Source organism: Coregonus clupeaformis, chromosome 23, assembly GCF_020615455.1.
Source record: "Coregonus clupeaformis isolate EN_2021a chromosome 23, ASM2061545v1, whole genome shotgun sequence".
Taxonomy (NCBI): domain Eukaryota; kingdom Metazoa; phylum Chordata; class Actinopteri; order Salmoniformes; family Salmonidae; genus Coregonus; species Coregonus clupeaformis.
The window spans coordinates 41968069-41992230 of record NC_059214.1 but is presented as its reverse complement, the minus strand read 5'-3'; the positions used below and the strand labels follow the sequence as shown (position 1 = coordinate 41992230).

Below are 24162 nucleotides of genomic sequence, written 5' to 3'. Positions count from 1 at the left end.
GGACACGTCTGGCACTGCAGGATTTGAGTCCCTGGCGGCGTTGTGTGTTACTGATGGTAGGCTTTGTTACTTTGGTCCCAGCTCTCTGCAGGTCATTCACTAGGTCCCCCCGTGTGGTTCTGGGATTTTTGCTCACCGTTCTTGTGATCATTTTGACCCCACGGGGTGAGATCTTGCGTGGAGCCCCAGATCGAGGGAGATTGTACTTCTTCCATTTCCTAATAATTGCTCCCACAGTTGATTTCTTCAAACCAAGCTGCTTACCTATTGCAGATTCAGTCTTCCCAGCCTGGTGCAGGTCTACAATTTTGTTTCTGGTGTCCTTTGACAGCTCTTTGGTCTTGGCCATAGTGGAGTTTGGAGTGTGACTGTTTGAGGTTGTGGACAGGTGTCTTATATACTGATAACAAGTTCAAACAGGTGCCATTAATACAGGTAACGAGTGGAGGACAGAGGAGCCTCTTAAAAAAGAAGTTACAGGTCTGTGAGAGCCAGAAATCTTGCTTGTTTGTAGGTGACCAAATACTTATTTTCCACCATAATTTGCAAATAAATTCATAAAAAATCCTACAATGTGATTTTCTGGATAGTTGACGTGTACCTATGATGAAAATTACAGGCCTCTCTCATCTTTTTAAGTGGGAGAACTTGCACAATTGGTGGCTGACTAAATACTTTTTTTCCCCACTGTATGTCTGCAGCATTGAGCGTGGCCTCCATCATTTTTAAATGGAAGAAGTTTGGAACCACCATGACTCTTCCTAGAGCTGGCCGCCCGGCCAAACTGAGCAATCGGGGGAGAAGGGCCTTGGTCAGGGAGGTGACCAAGAACCCGATGGTCACTCTGACAGAGCTCCAGAGTTCCTCTGTGGAGATGGGAGAACCTTCAAGAAGGACAACCATCTCTGCAGCACTCTACCAATCAGGCTTTTATGCTAGAGTGGCCAGATGGAAGCCACTCCTCAGAAAAAGGCACATGACAGCCCACTTGGAATTTGCCAAAAGGCACCTAAAGGACTCTCAGACCATAAGAAACAACATTCTCTGGTCTGATGAAACCAAGATTGAACTCTTTGGCCTGAATGCCAAGCGTCACGTCTGGAGGAAACCTGGCACCATCCCAACGGTGAAGCATGGTGGTGGCAGCATCATGCTGTGGGGATGTTTTTCAGCTGCAGGGACTTGGAGACTAGTCAGGATCGAGGGAAAGATGAAAACCTGCTCCAGAGTGCTCAGGACCTCAGACTGGGGCGAAGGTTCACCTTCCAACAGGACAACGACCCTAAGCACACAGCCAAGACAACGCAGGAGTGGCTTCGGAACAAGTCTCTGAATGTTCTTGAGTGGCCCAGGCAGAGCCCGGACTTGAACCTGATCTCTGGAGAGACCTGAAAATAGCTGTGCAGCAACGCTCCCCATCCAACCTGACAGAGCTTGAGAGGATCTGCAGAGAAGAATGGGAGAAACTCCCCAAATACAGGTGTGCCAAGCTTGTAGTGTCATATCCAAGAAGAATCCAGGCTGTAATCGCTGCCAAAGGTGCTTCAACAAAGTGTTGAATAAAGGGTCTGAATACTTACGTAAATGTGATATTTCCGTTGTTTTTATTTTTTTTATTCATTTGAAAAATATTTATGGGGTATTGTGTGCAGATTGATGAGGGGAAAAAAGGATTTAATCAATTTTAGAATAAGGCTGTAACGTAAGAAAATGTGGAAAAAGTCAAGGGGTCTGAAAACTTCACGAATGCACTGTATTAAGCATGAATCAGTTAAATTAGACATTGAACTTGAACCCTGTAAGAATCCTGGATCTAGCTGTCAGGAATGCAGTGTGTCATGACTCTCCTGGGTGAGCATCCAAGGCCTCAGATCAGCTTGGCAAATGGCTGACGATGACCAGACCCCCTCTCATCCACAGAAGAGGGGAGGGTAGGCTTGAAAGACAAATTCACATCAGACGGTCATTATCCAGACGGACATCATCCACACATTTAGAACACGAGGGGAAGAAGATCAAGTCACCAGACTAGACCAGAACATTCTGCAGTGTTTTAAGAGGTCTGGAACTTTGACTAACATAGTTAACTGATTCGATAGATAACAGTCATCATATTAATGAAAGTCACGTCACGACAAGTGTAACTACAGTTGAAGTCGGAAGTTTACATACACTTCTTGTTAACAAACTATAGTTTTGGCAAGTCGGTTAGGACATCTACTTTGTGAATGACACAAGTAATTTTTCCAACAATTGTTTATAGACAGATTATTTCACTTATAATTCACTGTATCACAATTCCAGTGGGTCAGAAGTTTACATACACTAAATTGACTGTGCCTTTAAACAGCTTGGAAAATTCCAGAAAATGATGTCATGGCTTTAGAAGCTTCTGATAGGCTAATTGACATAATTTGAGTCAATTGGAGGTGTACCTGTGGATGTATTTCAAGGCCTACCTTCAAACTCAGTGCCTCTTTGCTTGACATCATGGGAAAATCAAAAGAAATCAGCCAAGACCTCAGGAAAAATTTGTAGACCTCCACAAGTCTGGTTCATCCTTGGGAGCAATTTCCAAACGCCTGAAGTTACCACGTTCATCTGTACAAACAATAGTACGCAAGTATAAACACCATGGGACCACGCAGCCGTCATACCGCTCAGGAAGGAGACGCGTTCTTTCTCCTAGAGATGAACGTACTTTGATGCGAAAATCAATCCCAGAACAACAGCAAAGGACCTTGTGAAGATGCTGGAAGAAACAGGTACACAAGTATCTATATCCACAGTAAAACGAGTCCTATATTGACATAACCTGAAAGGCCGCTCAGCAAGGAAGAAGCCACTGCTCCAAAACCGCCATAAAAAAGCCAGACTACGGTTTGCAACTGCACATGGGGACAAAGATCGTACTTTTTGGAGAAATGTCCTCTGGTCTGATGAAACAAAAATAGAACTGTTTGGCCATAATGACCATCGTTATGTTTGGAGGAAAAAGGGGGTGCTTGCAAGTCGAAGAACACCATCCCAACCGTGAAGTACGGGGGTGGCAGCATCATGCTGTGGGGGTGCTTTGCTGCAGGAGGGATTGGTGCACTTCACAAAATAGATGGCATCATGAGGAAGGAACATTATGTGGATATATTGAAGCAACATCTCAAGACATCAATCAGGAAGTTAAAGCTTGGTCGCAAATGGGTCTTCCAAATGGACAATGACCCCAAGCATACTTCCAAAGTTGTGGCAAAATGGCTTAAGGACAACAAAGTCAAGGTATTGGAGTGGCCATCACAAAGCCCTGACCTCAATCCTATAGAACATTTGTGGGCAGAACTGAAAAAGCGTGTGCGAGCAAGGAGGCCTACAAACCTAACTCAGTTACACCAGCTCTGTCAGGAGGAATGGGCCAAAATTCACCCAACTTATTGTGGGAAGCTTGTGGAAGGCTACCCGAAACGTTTGACCCAAGTTAAACAATTTAAAGGCAATGCTACCAAATACTAATTGAGTGTATGTAAATTTCTGACCCACTGGGAATGTGATGAAAGAAATAAAAGCTGAAATAAATCATTCTCTCTACTATTATTCTGACATTTCACATTCTTAAAATAAAGTGGTGATCCTAACTGACCTAAGACAGGGAACTGTTCCTAGGATTAAATGTCAGGAATGGTGAAAAACTGAGTTTAAATGTATTTGGCTAAGGTGTATGTAAACTTCCGACTTCAACTGTACGTAACATTTTGTGTCTCCTTATGTTATGGGGTGAAAACAGTTTTCATGGGCAAACAAATCCAAAATAATGTATTGATTGCAAAATCGAATGCTTCTAACAGAAATGGTCACCTTAGCTTGATACTTAAAACCTAAATCGATACTGTCATTAACATGGTTCTTCAATAATTATGCATAACACTTGTTGGATGTGGTGTCCAGCTTGTCAGGTACGCCATGATATTTTCACACATCATCATCTGATCCAAATGACAGTCACGTGACTAACAGCTGTTGTGATAGCACATGCGATGCAACAACAGCCCAAGTTCTGGAAAAAAGGTGTTCGCGGAGGAATGTCCAGATTATTTTGGTGTCTCATTCAGACAGAGTTGCCTGGATCCACGTTGGATCTATCCTTAGGGAATGTATGTTGATCGTCTGCTGTTGTCTGCTTGATTTCCAGCAGGGTCTCGTTAGATTCAACAGAGAAAGCATCAAGGTAATCTGTTCATGTTTTCATATGTTTTTGTGCCTCGGATTGGACACAGTCAACTGTGCGCAATTGTGTATTATAGACAATTGAGCAACAGCCAATGCTATTTCTATTAATTATTCTGGATATAATGACAACAAATGACATAGCCTAGTGGTCTTTTGGACGCCTAGCAGCCAGCCGCGACCGGGAGACTCATGGGCGGCGCACAATTGGCCCAGCGTCGTCCAGGGTAGGGGAGGGAATGGCCGGCAGGGATGTAGCTCAGTTGGTAGAGCATGGCGTTTGCAACGCCAGGGTTGTGGGTTCGATTCCCACGGGGGGCCAGTATAAAAACAAAATATATATATATATATATATACAGTGGGGAGAACAAGTATTTGATAAACTGCCGATTTTGCAGGTTTTCCTACTTACAAAGCATGTAGAGGTCTGTAATTTTTATCATAGGTACACTTAGAAAATCCAGAAAATCACATTGTATGATTTTTAATTAATTAATTTGCATTTTATTGCATGACATAAGTATTTGATACATCAGAAAAGCAGAACTTAATATTTGGTACAGAAACCTTTGTTTGCAATTACAGAGATCATACGTTTCCTGTAGGTCTTGACCAGGTTTGCACACACTGCAGCAGGGATTTTGGCCCACTCCTCCATACAGACCTTCTCCAGATCCTTCAGGTTTCGGGGCTGTCGCTGGGCAATACGGACTTTCAGTTCCCTCCAAAGATTTTCTATTGGGTTCAGGTCTGGAGACTGGCTAGGCCACTCCAGGACCTTGAGATGCTTTTACGGAGCCACTCCTTAGTTGCCCTGGCTGTGTGTTTCGGGTCGTTGTCATGCTGGAAGACCCAGCCACGACCCATCTTCAATGCTCTTACTGAGGGAAGGAGGTTGTTGGCCAAGAACTCGGGATACATGGCCCCATCCATCCTCCCCTCAATACAGTGCAGTCGTCCTGTCCCCTTTGCAGAAAAGCATCCCCAAAGAATGATGTTTCCACCTCCATGCTTCACGGTTGGGATGGTGTTCTTGGGGTTGTACTCATCCTTCTTCTTCCTCCAAACACGGCGAGTGGAGTTTAGACCAAAAAGCTATATTTTGTCTCATCAGACCACATGACCTTCTCCCATTCCTCCTCTGGATCATCCAGATGGTCATTGGCAAACTTCAGACGGGCCTGGACATGCGCTGGCTTGAGCAGAGGGACCTTGCGTGCACTGCAGGATTTTAATCCATGACGGCGTGGTGTGTTACTAATGGTTTTCTTTGAGACTGTGGTCCCAGCTCTCTGCAGGTCATTGACCAGGTCCTGCCGTGTAGTTCTGGGCTGATCCCTCACCTTCCTCATGATCATTGATGCCCCACGAGGTGAGATCTTGCATGGAGCCCCAGACCGAGGGTGATTGACCATCATCTTGAACTTATTCCATTTTCTAATAATTGCGCCAACAGTTGTTGCCTTCTCACCAAGCTGCTTGCCTATTGTCCTGTAGCCCATCCCAGCCTTGTGCAGGTCTACAATTGTATCCCTGATGTCCTTACACAGCTCTCTGGTCTTGGCCATTGTGGAGAGGTTGGAGTCTGTTTGATTGAATGTGTGGACAGGTGTCTTTTATACAGGTAACGAGTTCAAACAGGTGCAGTTAATGCAGGTAATGAGTGGAGAACAGGAGGGCTTCTTAAAGAAAAACTAACAGGTCTGTGAGAGCCGGAATTCTTACTGGTTGGTAGGTGATCAAATACTTATGTCATGCAATAAAATGCAAATTAATTACTTAAAAATCATCAGTGGCGGCTCCTGAAAAAATTCTCAGGGGGGGCAATTTTTCTGATGATTTAGGTGACCTACACACATTTTAAAAAAGATATGTCCAGCAACAACATGAAAACAGGGGCAGCATATAAGTCAATACTGATATACACATTACTTGCTTCAAAAAGGCCTCATGGTTGAATTGGAAATATGTGCACCTGAGCATAATTCACAACAAGCAAGCAGGAGCTTTTGATAGAGGCTACTGAAAACATTGATGCAAGTTATTGGTAATAGGAAATGTTTATACACTTCCATATTCTGCCCTCTTGTATAGATTTGTGAAAATGAACAGTGATAGACATTTTGCCTGAAAACAGAATTTGAAAATAATTTCTAGAAAAGGTAAACACAGCTATCTGTATGGCTTTGTAAAAATGAACAACCATATTCTGGCCAATTGTATAGATTTGTAAATATGAACAACCATATTCTGGCCAATTGTATAGATTTGTAAAAAAAAAGTTTTACTTTTTTTTAATGAAAAATAACTATTTTAAACAACATCAACTGTGAACTGATTTGGGCGTGTGTGTTAAAGAGACAGACAGGGAGGGACAAAGAGAGAGAGAGGCTACATTACTTGTACTGAAACTGTTCTCTTCTCTCTTTCAATGCAGCAAAGCGGTCAATGACTTTCTCATTGAAATCAGGCATAAAATTCAGCTGATGCACATAGCAATGCACGTAATGGGCATTCTTGAAATGCTCACGTACCTTTTGCTGCACACCAGCCTTCTCTCCCCTCATCACACTGGCTCCATCGTAAGCTTGCGCAATGAGTTTGACTCTCAGTTTCAGTCTCTCCAAAAGCACACTGGCGATTGAGACTGAGGTTGATTCCGAGATGGGAAGGAACTCAAAAAAGCGCTCCTGCACTCTGTGGTTGCTATCTATGTACCTCAGCACCAGCTGTGTATGTGTAGAAACGTCCGTGGTCTCGTCAGCTTGGATAGCTACGAAGTTCGCCGACTTCACCTCCTCCACAATATGTTCCCTCATGACCGCTAGCATACACTCCAGTAGCTCGTTTTGAATGGTCTTTGATGTGAACTTCTTTCAAAGAGACAATCGAGTTGCACTGAACGCTATAGCCATCTTGATAGTAGTACGTGAATTGATTGACGCTGCTACCCGCTCTTTTCTTAGTTACGTTCATGGTTATGTTACGTATGACGAAAGCGCGTAAGTGCAAGCCCTCAGAAACCCATAGAGATTGTATTGAAAGCTCTGATATTTGAAAAAAAAAGATTTTACATGAGAGGCTATGAGAGACTTCTGGGCGATTTTCAACCTGACTGAAATCGCCCCAAAACGGGCGGGGCCATTTGAAGCACGACTTTAGCCTGATTGGACATTTAGTGGCAGATCAGACGTCTAGATTAGAACACTGATAACTACTGTTGCCGTGATATAATTGATTAGAAAAAAAATCCCTTGCTTTTCCCGTTTGGCAGTGCGTCGCCCATATCGCCCTAATGAACACACCGCCCCTGAAAATCATACAATGTGATTTTCTGGCCAGGTGAATCCAGGTGAAAGCTATGATCCCTTATTGATGTCACTTGTTAAATCCACTTCAATCAGTGTAGATGAAGGGGAGGAGACAGGTTAAAGAAGGATTTTTAAGCCTTGAGACGGATTGTGTATGTGTGCCATTCAGAGGGTGAATGGGCAAGACAAAAGATTTAAGTGTCTTTGAACAGGGTATGGTAGTAGGTGCCAGGCGCACCGGTTTGCGTCAAGAACTGCAACGCTGCTGGGTTTTTCATGCTCAACAGTTTCGCGTGTGTATCAAGAATGGTCCACTACCCAAAGGACATCCAGCCAACTTGACACAACTGTGGGAAGCCTTGGAGTCAACATGGGCCAGCATCCCTATGGAACGCTTTCGACACCTTGTAGAGTCCACGCCCCGACAAAGTTAGGCTGTTCTGAGGGAAAAATGGAGTGGGGGGGCAACTCAATATTAGAAAGGTGTTCCTAATGTTTGGTATACTCAGTGTACATTTTGGTTTCCATGTTACATCTGCAATGTTAAACAATACAAGGGGCTTGAAATAGCCTACTTGAACTTACATTTGGAGCTCAGAAATTAAAGTACTGGAATAGGCCTACCTTGAAAATCTGACATTTCCTCAATTTGGTGCTTGAAAGGTTAATGTAATTATTGTAGCCAATTTATAAGTTATCCTGCTCCCTTATAATTGTCTGTGATTTCATTTGTGATCAATTTTGTGAGAGATGTGGCCACTTTCGTTTGTTTCCCACTGCTTAAATGGAAGGGTGTTGCGCTGCTCTGTTGCGGTTAAACCATGTGTGGTTATTATGAGGACGACAACATCGGTTGCTTCAACTTTGCTTTCCATACAAATCCTTCCATTAAAAAGGGAACCTGGTTTTTGGTCACTTTCTAATTATAAAAATTGGCAAGTCCTAAAAAAAATCCTTATTCTTAAAATGGTAATGGCCTACTTTCTTTTTGCGGGGGTAAATTATACAATTGTATAACATTGAGGTCCTTGAAAATGATAATGAAGTACTTGAAAGTCCCTGAAAGTCCTTGAATTTCAACCCTGCTTAAAGGATGTATAGTTATGGGACAATTTGCATATATTCATTTTCATTCCTCTAAATATACATGTGGAACTGCATGAAAAACCTTTTTATTTTTGTTTCAAACCATTTTGAAATGTTGATCCCAATATCACACATTGGCCCCATTATTTATAAAGACCCACCTACAAAAAACACAACAAACTTTTGCTTTACCTTTTCGTATTGCCTTTGAGATGCTTCACAATGTTCTGCTTATGATGACATTCTTCCTCAAGCTTCCTGATGTTTCTCTGGATCCCTTTGATGTAGGATTTCTTCTCAGCAACATTGGCTTTGCCGACTGACAAAACAATAAACTGATTAATGAACACCATACACCTAAAACATTAGGCAACCACAACAGAACATGTTACACATGGCCTTCCCTTGATATGATCTTTATAAAGGCCTGAGACTGTTGGATTGTCCCACTTCTTTTTGTTTTAACAACAAGTTTTTCAATTCAAAGGATTCATACAATACATCCTATACAGTGCATTCAGAAAGTATTCAGACCCCTTGACTTTTTCCACATTTTGTTACGTTACAGCCTTATTCTAAAATTTATGAAATTATATTTTTTCCTCATCAATCTACACACAATACCCCATAATGACAAAGTGAAAACAGGTTCTTAGACATTTTTGCAAATGTATTAAAAATAAAAAAACTGAAATACCTTATTTACATAAGAATTCAGACCCTTTGCTATGAGACTCAAAATTGAGCTCAGGTGCATCCTGTTTCCATTGATCATCCTTGAGATGTTTCTACAACTTGATTGGAGTCCACCTGTGGTAAATTCAATTGATTGGACATGATTTGGAAAGGCACATACCTGTCTATACAAGGTGCCACAGTTGACAGTGCATGTCACAGCAAAAACCAAGCCATGATGTCGAAGGAATTGTCCGTAGAGCTCCGAGACAGGATTGTGTCGAGGCACAGATCTGGGGAAGGGAACCAAACAATTTCTGCAGCATTGAAGGTCCCCAAGAACACAGTGGCCTCCATCATTCTTAAATGGAACCACCAAGACTCTTCCTAGAGCTGGCCGCCCGGCCAAACTGAGCAATCTGGGGAGAAGGGCCTTGGTCAGGGAGGTGACCATGAACCCGATGGTCACTCTGACAGAGCTCCAGAGTTCCTCTGTGGAGATGGGAGAACCTTCCAGAAGGACAACCATCTCTGCAGCACTCTACCAATCAGGCCTTTATGCTAGAGTGGCCAGATGGAAGCCACTCCTCAGTAAAAGGCACATGACAGCCCGCTTGGAGTTTGCCAAAAGGCACCTAAAGACTCTCAGACCATGAGAAACAACATTCTCTGGTCTGATGAAACCAAGATTGAACTCTTTGGCCTGAATGCCAAGTGTCACGTCTGGAGGAAACCTGGCACCATCCCTACGGTGAAGCATGGTGGTGGCAGTAGGGCTGTTGCGGTGACCGTATTACCCCCACACCGGCGGTCACGAGTCATGAAGGCAGTCAAATTCCACATGACCATTTAGTCACGGTAACTAGGCTTCTCCAAGCTCTGATGCTGCTGCTGGTCATTAGTATCCTACCAAACTTGCTAATAACTGCCTGGTACTCAGCACTCTATTGTCCCTCTAATCACTCTGACATCAATGCAAATGTTTTCGAAAATCTAATCAAACACTTCATGAGACCCATGAGCTCATGTTGCGCAACACATTTTTTAAAGAAAAATGTCAAATAAAAAAATAAAAGCAAATAGCTAAAGAGCAGCAGTAAAATACAATAACAGTAGGGAGGCTATATACAGGGGGTACCGGTACAGAGTCAATGGGAAATAACAGTAGGGAGGCTATATACAGGGGGATACCGGTACAGAGTCAATGGGAAATAACAGTAGGGAGGCTATATACAGGGGGATACCGGTACAGAGTCAATGGGAAATAACAGTAGGGAGGCTATATACAGGGGGTACCGGTACAGAGTCAATGGGAAATAACAGTAGGGAGGCTATATACAGGGGGTACCGGTACAGAGTCAATGGGAAATAACAGTAGGGAGGCTATATACAGGGGGATACCGGTACAGAGTCAATGGGAAATAACAGTAGGGAGGCTATATACAGGGGGTACCGTGCACAGAGTCAATGGGAAATAACAGTAGGGAGGCTATATACAGGGGGGTACCGGTACAGAGTCAATGGGAAATAACAGTAGGGAGGCTATATACAGGGGGATACCGGTACAGAGTCAATGGGAAATAACAGTAGGGAGGCTATATACAGGGGGATACCGGTACAGAGTCAATGGGAAATAACAGTAGGGAGGCTATATACAGGGGGATACCGGTACAGAGTCAATGGGAAATAACAGTAGGGAGGCTATATACAGGGGGTACCGGTACAGAGTCAATGGGAAATAACAGTAGGGAGGCTATATACAGGGGGTACCGGTACAGAGTCAATGGGAAATAACAGTAGGGAGGCTATATACAGGGGGGTACCGGTACAGAGTCAATGTGCGGGGGGACCGGCTAGTTGAGGTAGTTGAGGTCATATGTACATGTGGGTAGAGTTAAAGTGACTATGCATAAATAGTAAACAGAGTAGCAGCAGCGTAAAAGAGGGGGATGGGGTGGGGGGAGGGGTCTTGGTCTCTGACCTCCTCCCTATAGGCTGTCTCATCGTTGTCGGTGATCAGTCCTACCAAGGTTGTGTCGTCGGCAAACCTAATGATGGTGTTGGAGTCATGCCTGGCCATGCAGTCATGGGTGAACAGGGAGTACAGGAGGGGACTGAGCACGCACCCCTGAGGGGCCCCCGTGTTGAGGATCAGCGTGGCAGACGTGTTGTTACTTACCCTTACCACCTGGGGGCGGCCCATCAGGAAGTCCAGGATCCAGTTACAGAGGGAGGTGTTTAGTCCCAGGGTCCTTAGCTTAGTGATGAACGCTGAGCTGTAGTCAATTCTCACGTAGGTGTTCCTCTTGTCCATGTGGGAAAGGGCAGTGTGGAGTGCAATAGAGATTGCATCATCTGTGGATCTGTTGGGGCGGTATGCAAATTGGAGTGGGTCTAGGGTTTCTGGGATAATGGTGTTGATGTGAGCCATGACCAGCCTTTCAAAGCACTTCATGGCTACAGACGTGAGTGCCACGGGTTGGTAGTCATTTAGGCAGGTTATCTTAGTGTCCTTGGGCACGGGGACTATGGTGGTCTGCTTGAAACATGTTGGTATTACAGACTCAGTCAGGGACATGTTGAAAATGTCAGTGAAGACACTTGCCAGTTGGTCAGCACATGCTCGGAGTACACGTCCTGGTAATCCGTCTGGTCCTGCGGCCTTGTGAATGTTGACCTGCTTAAAAGTCTTACTCACATCGGCTACGGAGAGCGTGATCACATAGTCATCCGGAACAGATGATGCTCTCATGCAAGCTTCAGTGTTGCTTTCCTCGAAGCGAGCATAGAAGTGATTTAGCTCGTCTGGTAGGCTTGTGTCACTGGGCAGTTCGCGGCTGTGCTTCCCTTTGTAGTCTGTAATAGTTTTCAAGCCCTGCCATATCCGACGAGCGTCAGAGCCGGTGTAGTACGATTCAATCTTAGTCCTGTATTGACTCTTTGCCTGTTTGATGGTTCGTCGGAGGGCATAGCGGGATTTCTTATAAGCGTTCGGGTTAGAGTCCCGCTCATTGAAAGCGGCAGCTCTACCCTTTAGCTCAGTGCGGATGTTGCCTGTAATCCATGGCTTCTGGTTGGGGTATGTACGTACGGTCACTGTGGGGACGACGTCATCGATGCACTTATTGATGAAGCCGGTGACTGATGTGGTGTACTCCTCAATGCTATCTTAAGAATCCCGGAACATATTCCAGTCTGTGCTAGCAAAACAGTCCTGTAGCTTAGCATCTGCGTCATCTGACCACTTTTCTATTAACCGAGTCACTGGTGCTTCCTGCTTTAGTTTTTGCTTATAAGCAGGAATCAGGAGGATATAGTTATGGTCAGATTTGCCAAATGGAGGGCGAGGGAGAGCTTTGTTTGCGTCTCTGTGTGTGGTCTAGAGTTTTTTTTCCTCTGGTTGCACATTTAACATGCTGATAGAAATTAGGCAGAACGGATTCAAGTTTCCCTGCATTAAAGTCCCCGGCCACTAGGAGCGCTGCCTCTGGATGAGCGTTTTCCTGTCTGCTTATGGCCTTATACAGCTCATTGAGTGCGGACTTAGTGCCAACATCGGTTTGTGGGGGTAGATAGACAGCTACAAAAAATATAGATGAAAACTCTCTTGGTAGATAGTGTGGTCTACAGCTTCTCATGAGATTCTCTACCTCAGGCGAGCAAAACCTCGAGACTTCCTTAGTATTAGATTTCATGCACCAGCTGTTGTTTACAAATATACACAGACCGCCACCCCTTGTCTTACCGGAGTCAGCCGTTCTATCTTGCTGATGTATCATATATCCTGCCAGCTGTATGTCGTCGTTCAGCCACGATGTCGCGTTGGAAGGATAACCTTAGTCTTAGGTCATCCAATTTGTTCTCAAATGAATGAACATTGGCTAATAGGATTGATGGAAGAGGCAGTTTACTCGCTCGCCGTCGGATCCTCACAAGGCACCCGACCTACGTCCACGATATCTCCGTCTCTTTCTCATGCGAATGACGGGGATTTGGGCCTTGTCGGGTGTCTGTAGAATATCCTTCGCGTCCGACTCATTGAAGAAAAAATCTTCGTCCAATACGAGGTGAGTAATCGCTGTCCTGATATCCAGAAGCTCTTTTTGGTCATAAGAGACGGTGGCAGAAACATCATGTACAGATAAATTACAAATAACATGAAAAAACACACATAATAGATCAATCGGTTAGAGGGCTGTAAAACGGCAGCCATCTTCTCCAGCGCCATCTTCTATAGGCTATGCAATTGCGGGAGAAAACAGAGTGATGGCCTCTATTAAAAAGAGGAGGATCCCATCAGCTTTCTATAGGCTAGGCCTACTATATTTATTTCTCAACTTTCCTAATATTAAGCACATTGCTTCTCTTTACAACAGGAGTATAGCCTACCTGGCTGGCATGAAAATAAACCATGGGGAAAAGCGTCCTCCATTCGCTATTTAAGTGCATAGATTACATGTATTTTTCCCCGCTGCCCCTGTTTCGATACAGGTGCATGACAATGGTCCATTCTAAATCAAAACAAATGTCACACGTATATTATTTAGTATATGTAAAGACAATATTAAATCAAGAATAGTCTGATGGGTGACAATATTAGCCAGTGTAGATGAAGGGGAGGAGACAGGTTAAAGAAGGATTTTTTAATGATGCCCTGCATAAGAAACAAAGCCATTTTTTTTTTTACTTGTTTGAATCATAGTCGCATACCTCATGTAGCCTAGCCCCTAGGCCTATATGTTTTAATAATGTTTGTATCACAACTAAAGTGGCCAAATAACTTCTTAAAATTAAGCACATTAATCCGCTTTACAAGCGGTGTAGAGCCTAACTGGCATACATAAGCAGCACGTGAGTTTGGGGAAGATAATTTTCACCATAAAAATGCACCTTTATAATAAAAGCATTACATGCATAATTGCATTTGCGGTCACTTTTGATAATGGTGTTTTCCGCTAATGGAACATTGGCATTTATAGCCTACTGCCATGTGAGCATTGCTGCGCTTATAATGTGAATAAATAGCCTAATAGTTTCAACATTTTAAGCTAAACCTTCTGATCTGTTGCGTCAGCCACATTGCATAACAATTTTTTGTTTGATGCTAGTGGTTGTATTAATTTGGGATCTATCACATCCCACAACTGTCCCAGACTATGTTTGGAATATTTATTTTCTTGCACAGAATAGAATAGGTTGACGTTTGTGCAATGGGGTATAGTAGATTGACATAGGCTAGTGCTTTTGCTGTTCGTTAGGCCGACTCATCTTGTTGGCTGACGAAAAGTAAATGTGGACAGTTCTTCCAATATCTTCAATATGCACCTTGGAATTGGATGAGGATGACCGCAGTTGTGTACCCAATGTGTCTGTCTTAACTCGTAGCCTGTGAGAAAGACCCGTCCCCAATGTGTCTGTCTTAACTTGTAGCCTGTGAGAAAGACCCGTCCCCAATGTGTCTGTCTTAACTTGTAGCCTGTGAGAAAGACCCGTCCCCAATGTGTCTGTCTTAACTTGTAGCCTGTGAGAAAGACCTGTCCCCAATGTGTCTGTCTTAACTTGTAGCCTGCGAGAAAGACCCGATCACGGAGAGCCGTGTGCGTGAGAGACGCTTTGGATTGTGCAGCACACTCAGGGAAAAGGGCACAATGCAGCACTCCGGGACGCAAAAGGCATGGATTTTTTTTAGGGGGCATTACGGCCACAAAGGAGATTGCCACCGAGAAATTCAAGTCATTATCAAGTGCTTGTTAAATAGTGAATGAGAGACTATTGGAGTGTGTACAGCCTGCGCAAAAAACATAGCAGAGCTCATGGATTTCAAGCAACTTTTTTCAAATCATCATTAGTCTCATCATGCAGCCTTACAATGTATTAAAAATCAAAACATATAGCCCAATGTTTATAGAACAACTAAAGTTACATTAATAACTCTAAATTAAGCATATAGGAGGACCTATTTCTTTGTTAACCGCTCAACACAGAATAGCCGCATGTGGCCACTCCCTCAAATCGTTTGGAGAAAATATTTATATTTCATTCAGCTTTGTTCAATTGTTTTCTTCATACTATAAAATAATATAAAATAATGCCACGGAATTCTAAGCCAATCTTGTCTGCTAAATGAACTAGTGTAGCCCACAGCCATATGGCATAGCCAGATCAGGGCATAACATAAGGATGACTCAGAGGATGCTATTCTGTTCTTCTGAAATAGACTACATTTTCTTCATATCATGCTTCTTTAGACCTGTCTAAAATAAATAATGGATTTATTGTGAAGGTGTAGGCTATATTACATGGATTTATTAGACTTTTTTAATGGCTTGTAGGCTGTGTGTGGAAGCCAGGAGATGCTAAATGTGTTTATGTTAATTGACGGTCAATTACCGTGAGACAGACAGTTATTTGCTTGACAATCACCGGCTGACAAAATTTCGAGACCGTCACAGCCCTAGTGGCAGCATCATGCTGTGGGGATGTTTTTCAGCGGCAGGGACTGGGACACTAGTCAGGATCGAGGGAAAGATGAATGGAGCAAAGTACAGAGACATCCTTAATGAAAACCTGCTCCAGAGAGCTCAGGACCTCAGACTGGGGCGAAGGTTCACCTTCCAACAGGACAACGACCCTAAGCACACAGCCAAGACAACGCAGGAGTGGCTTTGTGACAAGTCTCTAAATGTCCTTGAGTGGCCCAGCCAGAGCCCGGTCTTAAACCCGATCGAACATCTCTGGAGAGACCTGAAAATAGCTGTGCAGCGATGCTCCCCATCCAACCTGACAGAGCTTGAGAGGATCTGCAGAGAAGAATGGGAGAAACTCCCTAAATACAGGTGTGCCAAGCTTGAGGCTGTAATCGCTGCCAAAGGTGCTTCAACAAAAGTACTGATTAAAGGGTCTGAATACTTATGTAAATGTGATATCAGTTTTTTTTTTTTTATATATATACATTTGCAAACATTTCTAAAAACCTGTCTTTGCTTTGTCATTATGGGGTATTGTCTGTAGATTGATGAGGGGTGGGGGGGACAATTTAATCCATTTTAGAATAAGGCTTTAATGTAACAAAATATGGAAAAAGTCAAGGGGTCTGAATACTTTCCGAATGCACTGTATATACAGTATATACAAATTATTGACCCACCTGATAAGGATGAGCAATAATGACTGTATAAAATATAATTCAAATACTGAGTTACATTGTATGCTAAATAAAAAGGGAAATTATATTTTTTTATACTAATACAATTGCTCAGAGAAATATATTTTCTTTAACAAGTAATACTTTTTTTCTCAAAAAGGTAGGGGTCAAAATTATTGACACTCCTAAAGATTCCTATAAATAAAGTAGTCAAAAGTGTAGTATTTGGTCATATTCCTAGCAAGCAATGACTACATCAAGCTTGTGACAGGGGAGTTTAGCATGTCTTGGGGGCATGATCTTTGACCCTCTGTAAAATTCTCACTCATCATTATTCACGATTCATTAAGGATTATCCGTAACCATGGTAGCATCCACATTAATGTAGAAGTGTTTAGAAACATATTCTATTCTTATTTATAATAAAAGTGACTCCAAAATGACACTATACATTATATTACTATTGGGCACAAAATAACCTGAAACACAACTAAAACGAACTGCAAATGCATCCAACAAGTTTGTAGAGTCACGAGCCAGAGGTAAGCATTGCATGCTGGGAATATGGGACCAAATACTCAACTTGTGACAACTTTATTTATAAGATTCTTTAGCGGTGTCAATAATTTTGAACCCTACCTTTTCGAGAAAAAAATAATATTAATTGTTAAACAAAATATCTATTTCTCTGAACAATTGTGTTAGTATAAAATAATATACTTTTTTTTGCGCATACAATATAGCTCAGTATTTGAATTATTTATTTTATACAGTCATTATTGCTCATCTTTTTCAAGGGGGTCAATAATTTGGGACCCCACTGTATGTATATTTAAAAAAAATCCCACCCTGCAATCTGAAAGCATATATAAAATCTCTGGTGAAATAAAAACACAGATAAATAAATATACCTTACATAGTACATCTATTAAACAATACATACATCAGAAAAAGTTACAAACGATAGAGATCCCTTCATGGATGTACAGGACTGTTGGATAAAAGTTCTGAAATGTCCGCTGCTGCTTTTTTCCAGGTGTCCAGAGTGGACACCCTGGCCCTGTGAATCCTGGCTGTGGACAGTTCCATAAGGACAATTTCCTTAAATGTGAGCAGCCATTGCTGCCATGGTAACTGATGAGGTGGAATCCACCTTGATACAATACATTTTCTTAGCAGCTGTGGTTCCTGCCAACCACATCTCTGTTGGCATTCTGTCAACTGCAATTCAGTCATAATAATTAATAATAATTAGTCATTTAGCAGACGCTCTTATCCAGAGCGACTTACAGGAGCAATTAGGGTTAAGCCCCTTGCTCAAGGGCACATCGACACCTAGTCGGCTCGGGGATTAGAACCAGCGACCTTTCGTCACAAAGCAACATCACTATTGGATGTAATGAAAATATTTGGTCTATAAATACAGAGATTATATCATTGACTTTCCCCCAGAATTCAACCACCCCCGGGCATTATAGCACATGCTGAAAAAGACCATGGTCCCCTGTGGAGCAGAATTCACATAAAGGTGATGGACTAAGATTATCCCACTTCTGACACCAATGTAGCTGTTAACAGCTGGAGTGGGGCTTGAACCAGTCACCATGTGATAGCCAGTCACCCCATATAGATAGCTGCCTTCTGTGAGGCAACACCATCACTTACTTTGAATCTGTTGATTGATCTGATCCCTCTTCTGAGATATCTCCCTGGTTTGCAGAGCTGTAATTCAGCAAAGAAAAGCAACCTGTTAGTAAATGAGCTAGCTAGCTATTTAACTCCTGTAAGTCACTAGCTAAAGTTAGGGTATAAATTAGTGGAATAAAGGTCAAAGTTGAAAACGTACCTAGCTGGAGAAGTAAGCTGTCCATACTACCCAAAGAATCATGGTCATCCATTTCAACAGGTCTTACAAACAGGGACGGTCAAACAGTTAACAGCTAGCAAGTTGTTAGCTAGCTGACGTTACATACAACTTTAAGCAAGGCGCAGCAGCAAAACAAAGAATTAAAAGGTTATTGGCAGGCAAAAACGAAACTACAGCTCACCTTCAACACAAACTTTAAGGCTACAAATAATTTCAAAAATATGTTTTTTTAAATGTTGGATATAGCTGACTAACTGACACGCTAGCCAACTAACTGTTGCTACTACCTGCGTTGTTAGGGTGACCGCGCGCGCCTGTCTGTCGTCAACCCCAGCGCCGTGATTTGGCGCCAACAACCAGCCGAACATAAATTTAAAATAAAAAATAAATTGGTTATTTAGCAGACGCTCTTATCCACAGCGATTTACAGGAGCAATTGATCAAAGGCACATCGACAGATTTTTCACCTAGTCGGCTCGGGGATTAGAACCAGCGACCTTTCGGTTACTGGCACAACGCTCTTAGCTCTTAACCACTAAGCTCCCTGCCGCCCCGACAACAACCAGCCGAACATTAGAATGTATATAACGCTTGTCGTTTTCTCTTAGCTACAGTAAACCACTTTACAGTCGTCAAACCTTGACGCACTGGTTGAAACGAGCCAGTGGAGGTAGTCGGAGCGGGGAGGAAGATGGCGGAAGCAGAATTGTCGTTTGAAGTTGAAAGCACGTCGAGTACAGTTGGCAATAAAGATGAGTGGACAACAGTGTAAAAGAAGTGTAAAAAGTTTGGCCAAGTGTTTGCAGACCTAAATAATATGTTATTGAAGAGTCTACGAATGTAAAATGTTGCAACTGTGGTGGGGATCTTATTTCCGAATGACCTGAGTGCCCTGTTAGGGTGAAAGAGGTTGAGGTGTCAAGGATCAGGGCTGTACAGCAAATCTCCAATGTGTAGGTGGTGAAGAGAGTTGAAGGGGCAAGAGGCAACAGTCCTGAAGAAGATATGGTGGCAGATACACCACAACCAGTTGCAAATGTTATAGGTCAATCAAGTGATCTGGATACACTTATTGTGAAGAAGGTGGATTTTGTAGCAGTTATAGCAACAGTGATTAATTGTTCTGCACAAGTGTCCAAGAAGCTGGACATCATTATATCTACAGCCGATACGTTTTTGGGCCTCAAAGACTTAAACGCAGAAGCACTGCAAGGACTACTGTTGCCAGGAGATGTCCCGCCATCACAGGATCCTTCTGAGCCTGTGTAGGGACCTGATTAAAACAGAAAAGCAGGCTGATTTAGTTTAATTAACATTTCGTTATTGATAGTTTATGGATTTTTTAAAATAAATTTTTAATTACCCCACATTTTTTTCTTTTGGGATCTTTATTATCCACCTGTGCAGTAGGTGGCGGAATGCACATATAATTGTTGCGAACGCCATTATACAGAAGAAGAAGAAGAAACGTGTCCATTACCTGTGCTCATGATTGATTTTCCACTTTACAGAAGATTGGGTGGAGTTTAACATGGTGAGTTGGTTGTCAGATAAATTACCATATTAGCTACAGTTAATAGAATATGGCCATGTTATGCTTGTTAGCTAGTTTTTTTCCGTTATTAAATTGTTAGCTACTGTAGATAGCTAAGTTAGCTAGCTGTTTTTCTAGCTAGCTCTCTACCTTGCAACTGCAGCAAGCTTAGCCATCGAGAACCCAAAGGTGGCCGGTCTTGGGTTCTCAGCTGGATCCATGTGAACTACAATCCATACACTCTGTTTTAACGTTTAGAAACGTTATTGATCCTCACTAGCACCACGTGCTCTCACCACTGGTGTCCCCCAGGGCTCAGTTCTAGGCCCTCTCCTATTCTCGCTATACACCAAGTCACTTGGCTCTGTCATATCCTCACATGGCCTCTCCTATCATTGCTACGCAGACGACACACAACTAATCTTCTCCTTTCCCCCTTCTGATAACCAGGTGGCGAATCGCATCTCTGCATGTCTGGCAGACATATCAGTGTGGATGACGGATCACCACCTCAAGCTGAGCCTCGGCAAGACGGAGCTGCTCTTCCTCCCGGGGAAGGACTGCCCGTTCCATGATCTCGCCATCACGGTTGACAACTCCGTTGTGTCCTTCTCCCAGAGTGCAAAGAGCCTTGGCGTGACCCTGGACAACACCCTGCCGTGGTTATCCCACTGGCTATAAGGTGGTTATCCCACTGGCTATAAGGTGGTTATCCCACTGGCTATAAGGTGGTTATCCCACTGGCTATAAGGTGGTTATCCCACTGGCTATAAGGTGGTTATCCCACTGGCTATAGGGTGGTTATCCCACTGGCTATAGGGTGGTTATCCCACTGGCAATAGGGTGGTTATCCCACTGGCTATAGGGTGGTTATCCCACTGGCTATAAGGTGGTTATCCCACTGGCTATAAGGTGGTTATCCCACTGGCTATAGGGTGGTTATCCCACTGGCTATAGGGTGGTTATCCCACTGGCTATAAGGTGGTTATCCCACTGGCTATAGGGTGGTTATCCCACTGGCTATAAGGTGGTTATCCCACTGGCTATAAGGTGGTTATCCCACTGGCTATAGGGTGGTTATCCCACTGGCTATAGGGTGGTTATCCCACTGGCTATAAGGTGGTTATCCCACTGGCTATAGGGTGGTTATCCCACTGGCTATAAGGTGGTTATCCCACTGGCTATAGGGTGGTTATCCCACTGGCTATAGGGTGGTTATCCCACTGGCTATAGGGTGGTTATCCCACTGGCTATAAGGTGGTTATCCCACTGGCTATAGGGTGGTTATCCCACTGGCTATAGGGTGGTTATCCCACTGGCTATAGGGTGGTTATCCCACTGGCTATAAGGTGGTTATCCCACTGGCTATAAGGTGGTTATCCCACTGGCTATAGGGTGGTTATCCCACTGGCTATAAGGTGGTTATCCCACTGGCTATAAGGTGGTTATCCCACTGGCTATAGGGTGGTTATCCCACTGGCTATAGGGTGGTTATCCCACTGGCTATAAGGTGGTTATCCCACTGGCTATAGGGTGGTTATCCCACTGGCTATAGGGTGGTTATCCCACTGGCTATAGGGTGGTTATCCCACTGGCTATAGGGTGGTTATCCCACTGGCTATAAGGTGAATGCACCTATTTGTAAGTCGCTCTGGATAAGAGTTTCTGCTAAATGACGTCAATGTAAATGTAATGTAAGGTCTCCCAGTCCCTAAATGTAAGGTAGTCTCCCAGTCCCTAAATGTAAGGTTTTGTAAACCTTTGGAACTTAAAGATGCACTATGCAGAAATTGCTTCACCATTTCCTGGTTGGTAAAATTCTAATAGTTAGCCTAATTTCAGTTTATGTGACAAAACAAGGAATAGACCTTGTACCATCTAAACCGCTGTGAAATATAATTTCTATATACAGTGTGTGCAAATGTAGTAAGTTATGGAGGTAAGGCAATAAATAGGCCATAGTGCAAGATAATTACAATTTAGTATTAACACTGGAATGATAGATGTGCAGAAGATGATGTGCAAATAGAGATACCGGAGTGCAAATGAGCAAAATAAATAACAATATAGGGATGAGGTAGTTGGGTGGGCTAATTACAGATGGGCTGTGTACAGGTGCAGTGATCGGTAAGTTGCTCTGACAACTGATGCTTAAAGTTAGTGAGGGAGATAAGAGTCTCCAGATTCAGAGATTTTTGCAGTTCGTTTCAGTCATTGGCAGCAGAGAACTGGAAGGAATGGCGGCCAAAGGAGGTGTTGGCTTTGGGGATGACCAGTGAGATATACCTGCTGGAGCGCATACTACGGGTGAGTGTTGCTATGGTGACCAGTGAGCTAAGGTAAGACAGGGATTTGCCTAGCAGTGATTTATAGATGACCTGGAGCCAGTGGGTTTGGCGACGAATATTTAGTGAGGGCCAGCCAACGAGAGCGTACATGTCACAATGGTGGGTAGTATATGGGGCTTTGGTGACAAAATGGATGGCACTGTGATAGACTACATCCAATTTGCTGAGTATAGTGTTGGAGGCTATTTTGTAAATGACATCGCCGAAGTCAAGGATCGGTAGGATAATCAGTTTTACGATGGCATGTTTGGCAGCATGAGTGAAGGAGGCTTTGATGCGAAATAGGAAGCCAATTCTAGATTTAACTATGGATTGGAGATGCTTAATGTGAGTCTGGAAGGAGAGTTTACGGTCTAACCAGACACCTAGGTATTTGTAGTTGTCCACATATTCTAAGTCAGACTCGCCGAGAGTAGTGATTGTAGTCGGGTGGGCGGGTGCCAGCAGTGTTCGATTGAAGAGCATGCATTTAGTTTTACAAGCGTTTAAGAGCAGTTGGAGGCTACTGAAGGAGTGTTGTATGGCATTGAAGCTCGTTTGGAGGTTTGTTAACACAGTGTCCAATGAAGGGCCAGATGTATGCAAAATGGTGTCGTCTGCGTAGAGGTGGAAATTCAGACCGTTCAGAGCGCACACTGCCCGCTCTGGCCGAGGGTTGATCCAAGCGTTCTGACCTCACAACGGTAGTCAAGCACCCAAGCTAACTGGCTAACTTGCTAGCTACTTCCAGACACAAATAAGAGCCATAAGACTCCTGAACAGCTAATCATGGCTACCCGGACTATTTGCACCCCCACCCTATCTTTTTACGCTGCTGCTACTCTGTGAATTATTTATGCATAGTCACTTTAACTCTACCCACATGTACATACAGTGGGGGAAAAAAGTATTTATTCAGCCACCAATTGTGCAAGTTCTCCCACTTAAAAAGATGAGAGAGGCCTGTAATTTTCATCATAGGTACATGTCAACTATGACAGACAAATTGAGAAAAATAATCCAGAAAATCACATTGTAGGATTTTTAATGAATTTATTTGCAAATTATGGTGGAAAATAAGTATTTGGTCACCTACAAACAAGCAAGATTTCTGGCTCTCACAGACCTGTAACTTCTTCTTTAAGAGGCTCCTCTGTCCTCCACTCGTTACCTGTATTAATGGCACCTGTTTGAACTTGTTATCAGTATAAAAGACACCTGTCCACAACCTCAAACAGTCACACTCCAAACTCCACTATGGCCAAGACCAAAGAGCTGTCAAAGGACACCAGAAACAAAATTGTAGACCTGCACCAGGCTGGGAAGACTGAATCTGCAATAGGTAAGCAGCTTGGTTTGAAGAAATCAACTGTGGGAGCAATTATTAGTAAATGGAAGACATACAAGACCACTGATAATCTCCCTCGATCTGGGGCTCCACGCAAGATCTCACCCCGTGGGGTCAAAATGATCACAAGAACGGTGAGCAAAAATCCCAGAACCACACGGGGGGACCTAGTGAATGACCTGCAGAGAGCTGGGACCAAAGTAACAAAGCCTACCATCAGTAACACACTACGCCGCCAGGGACTCAAATCCTGCAGTGCCAGACGTGTCCCCCTGCTTAAGCCAGTACATGTCCAGGCCCGTCTGAAGTTTGCTAGAGTGCATTTGGATGATCCAGAAGAGGATTGGGAGAATGTCATATGGTCAGATTAAACCAAAATATAACTTTTTGGTAAAAACTCAACTCGGTCGTGTTTGGAGGACAAAGAATGCTGAGTTGCATCCAAAGAACACTATACCTACTGTGAAGCACGGGGTGGAAACATCATGCTTTGGGGCTGTTTATCTGCAAAGGGACCAGGGACGACTGATCCGTGTAAAGGAAAGAATGAATGGGGCCATGTATCGTGAGATTTTGAGTGAAAACCTCCTTCCATCAGCAAGGGCATTGAAGATGAAACGTGGCTGGGTCTTTCAGCATAACAATGATCCCAAAC

General features: G+C 43.4%; 1 protein-coding gene across 8 annotated transcripts in view; it reads right to left on the bottom strand.

The window, feature by feature from the left end:
* Positions 1-18700, bottom strand: part of LOC121537097 — a 36118-nt gene extending 17418 nt beyond the window's left edge. For 6 of the 8 annotated variants that reach the window (XM_041844868.2, XM_041844870.2, XM_041844866.2 and 3 more), the window contains exons 1-3: positions 18278-18577; positions 18097-18153; positions 8805-8931 (exon numbers count right to left, since the gene is read on the bottom strand). In XM_041844868.2, coding sequence (XP_041700802.1) covers positions 8805-8931; positions 18097-18153; positions 18278-18329 — 236 coding nt within the window. In that variant the 5' untranslated portion in view covers positions 18330-18577. The other 2 variants (XM_041844865.2, XM_041844864.2) reach the window with 2 other exon arrangements.
* Between the last annotated feature and the right edge of the window lie 5462 nt (positions 18701-24162).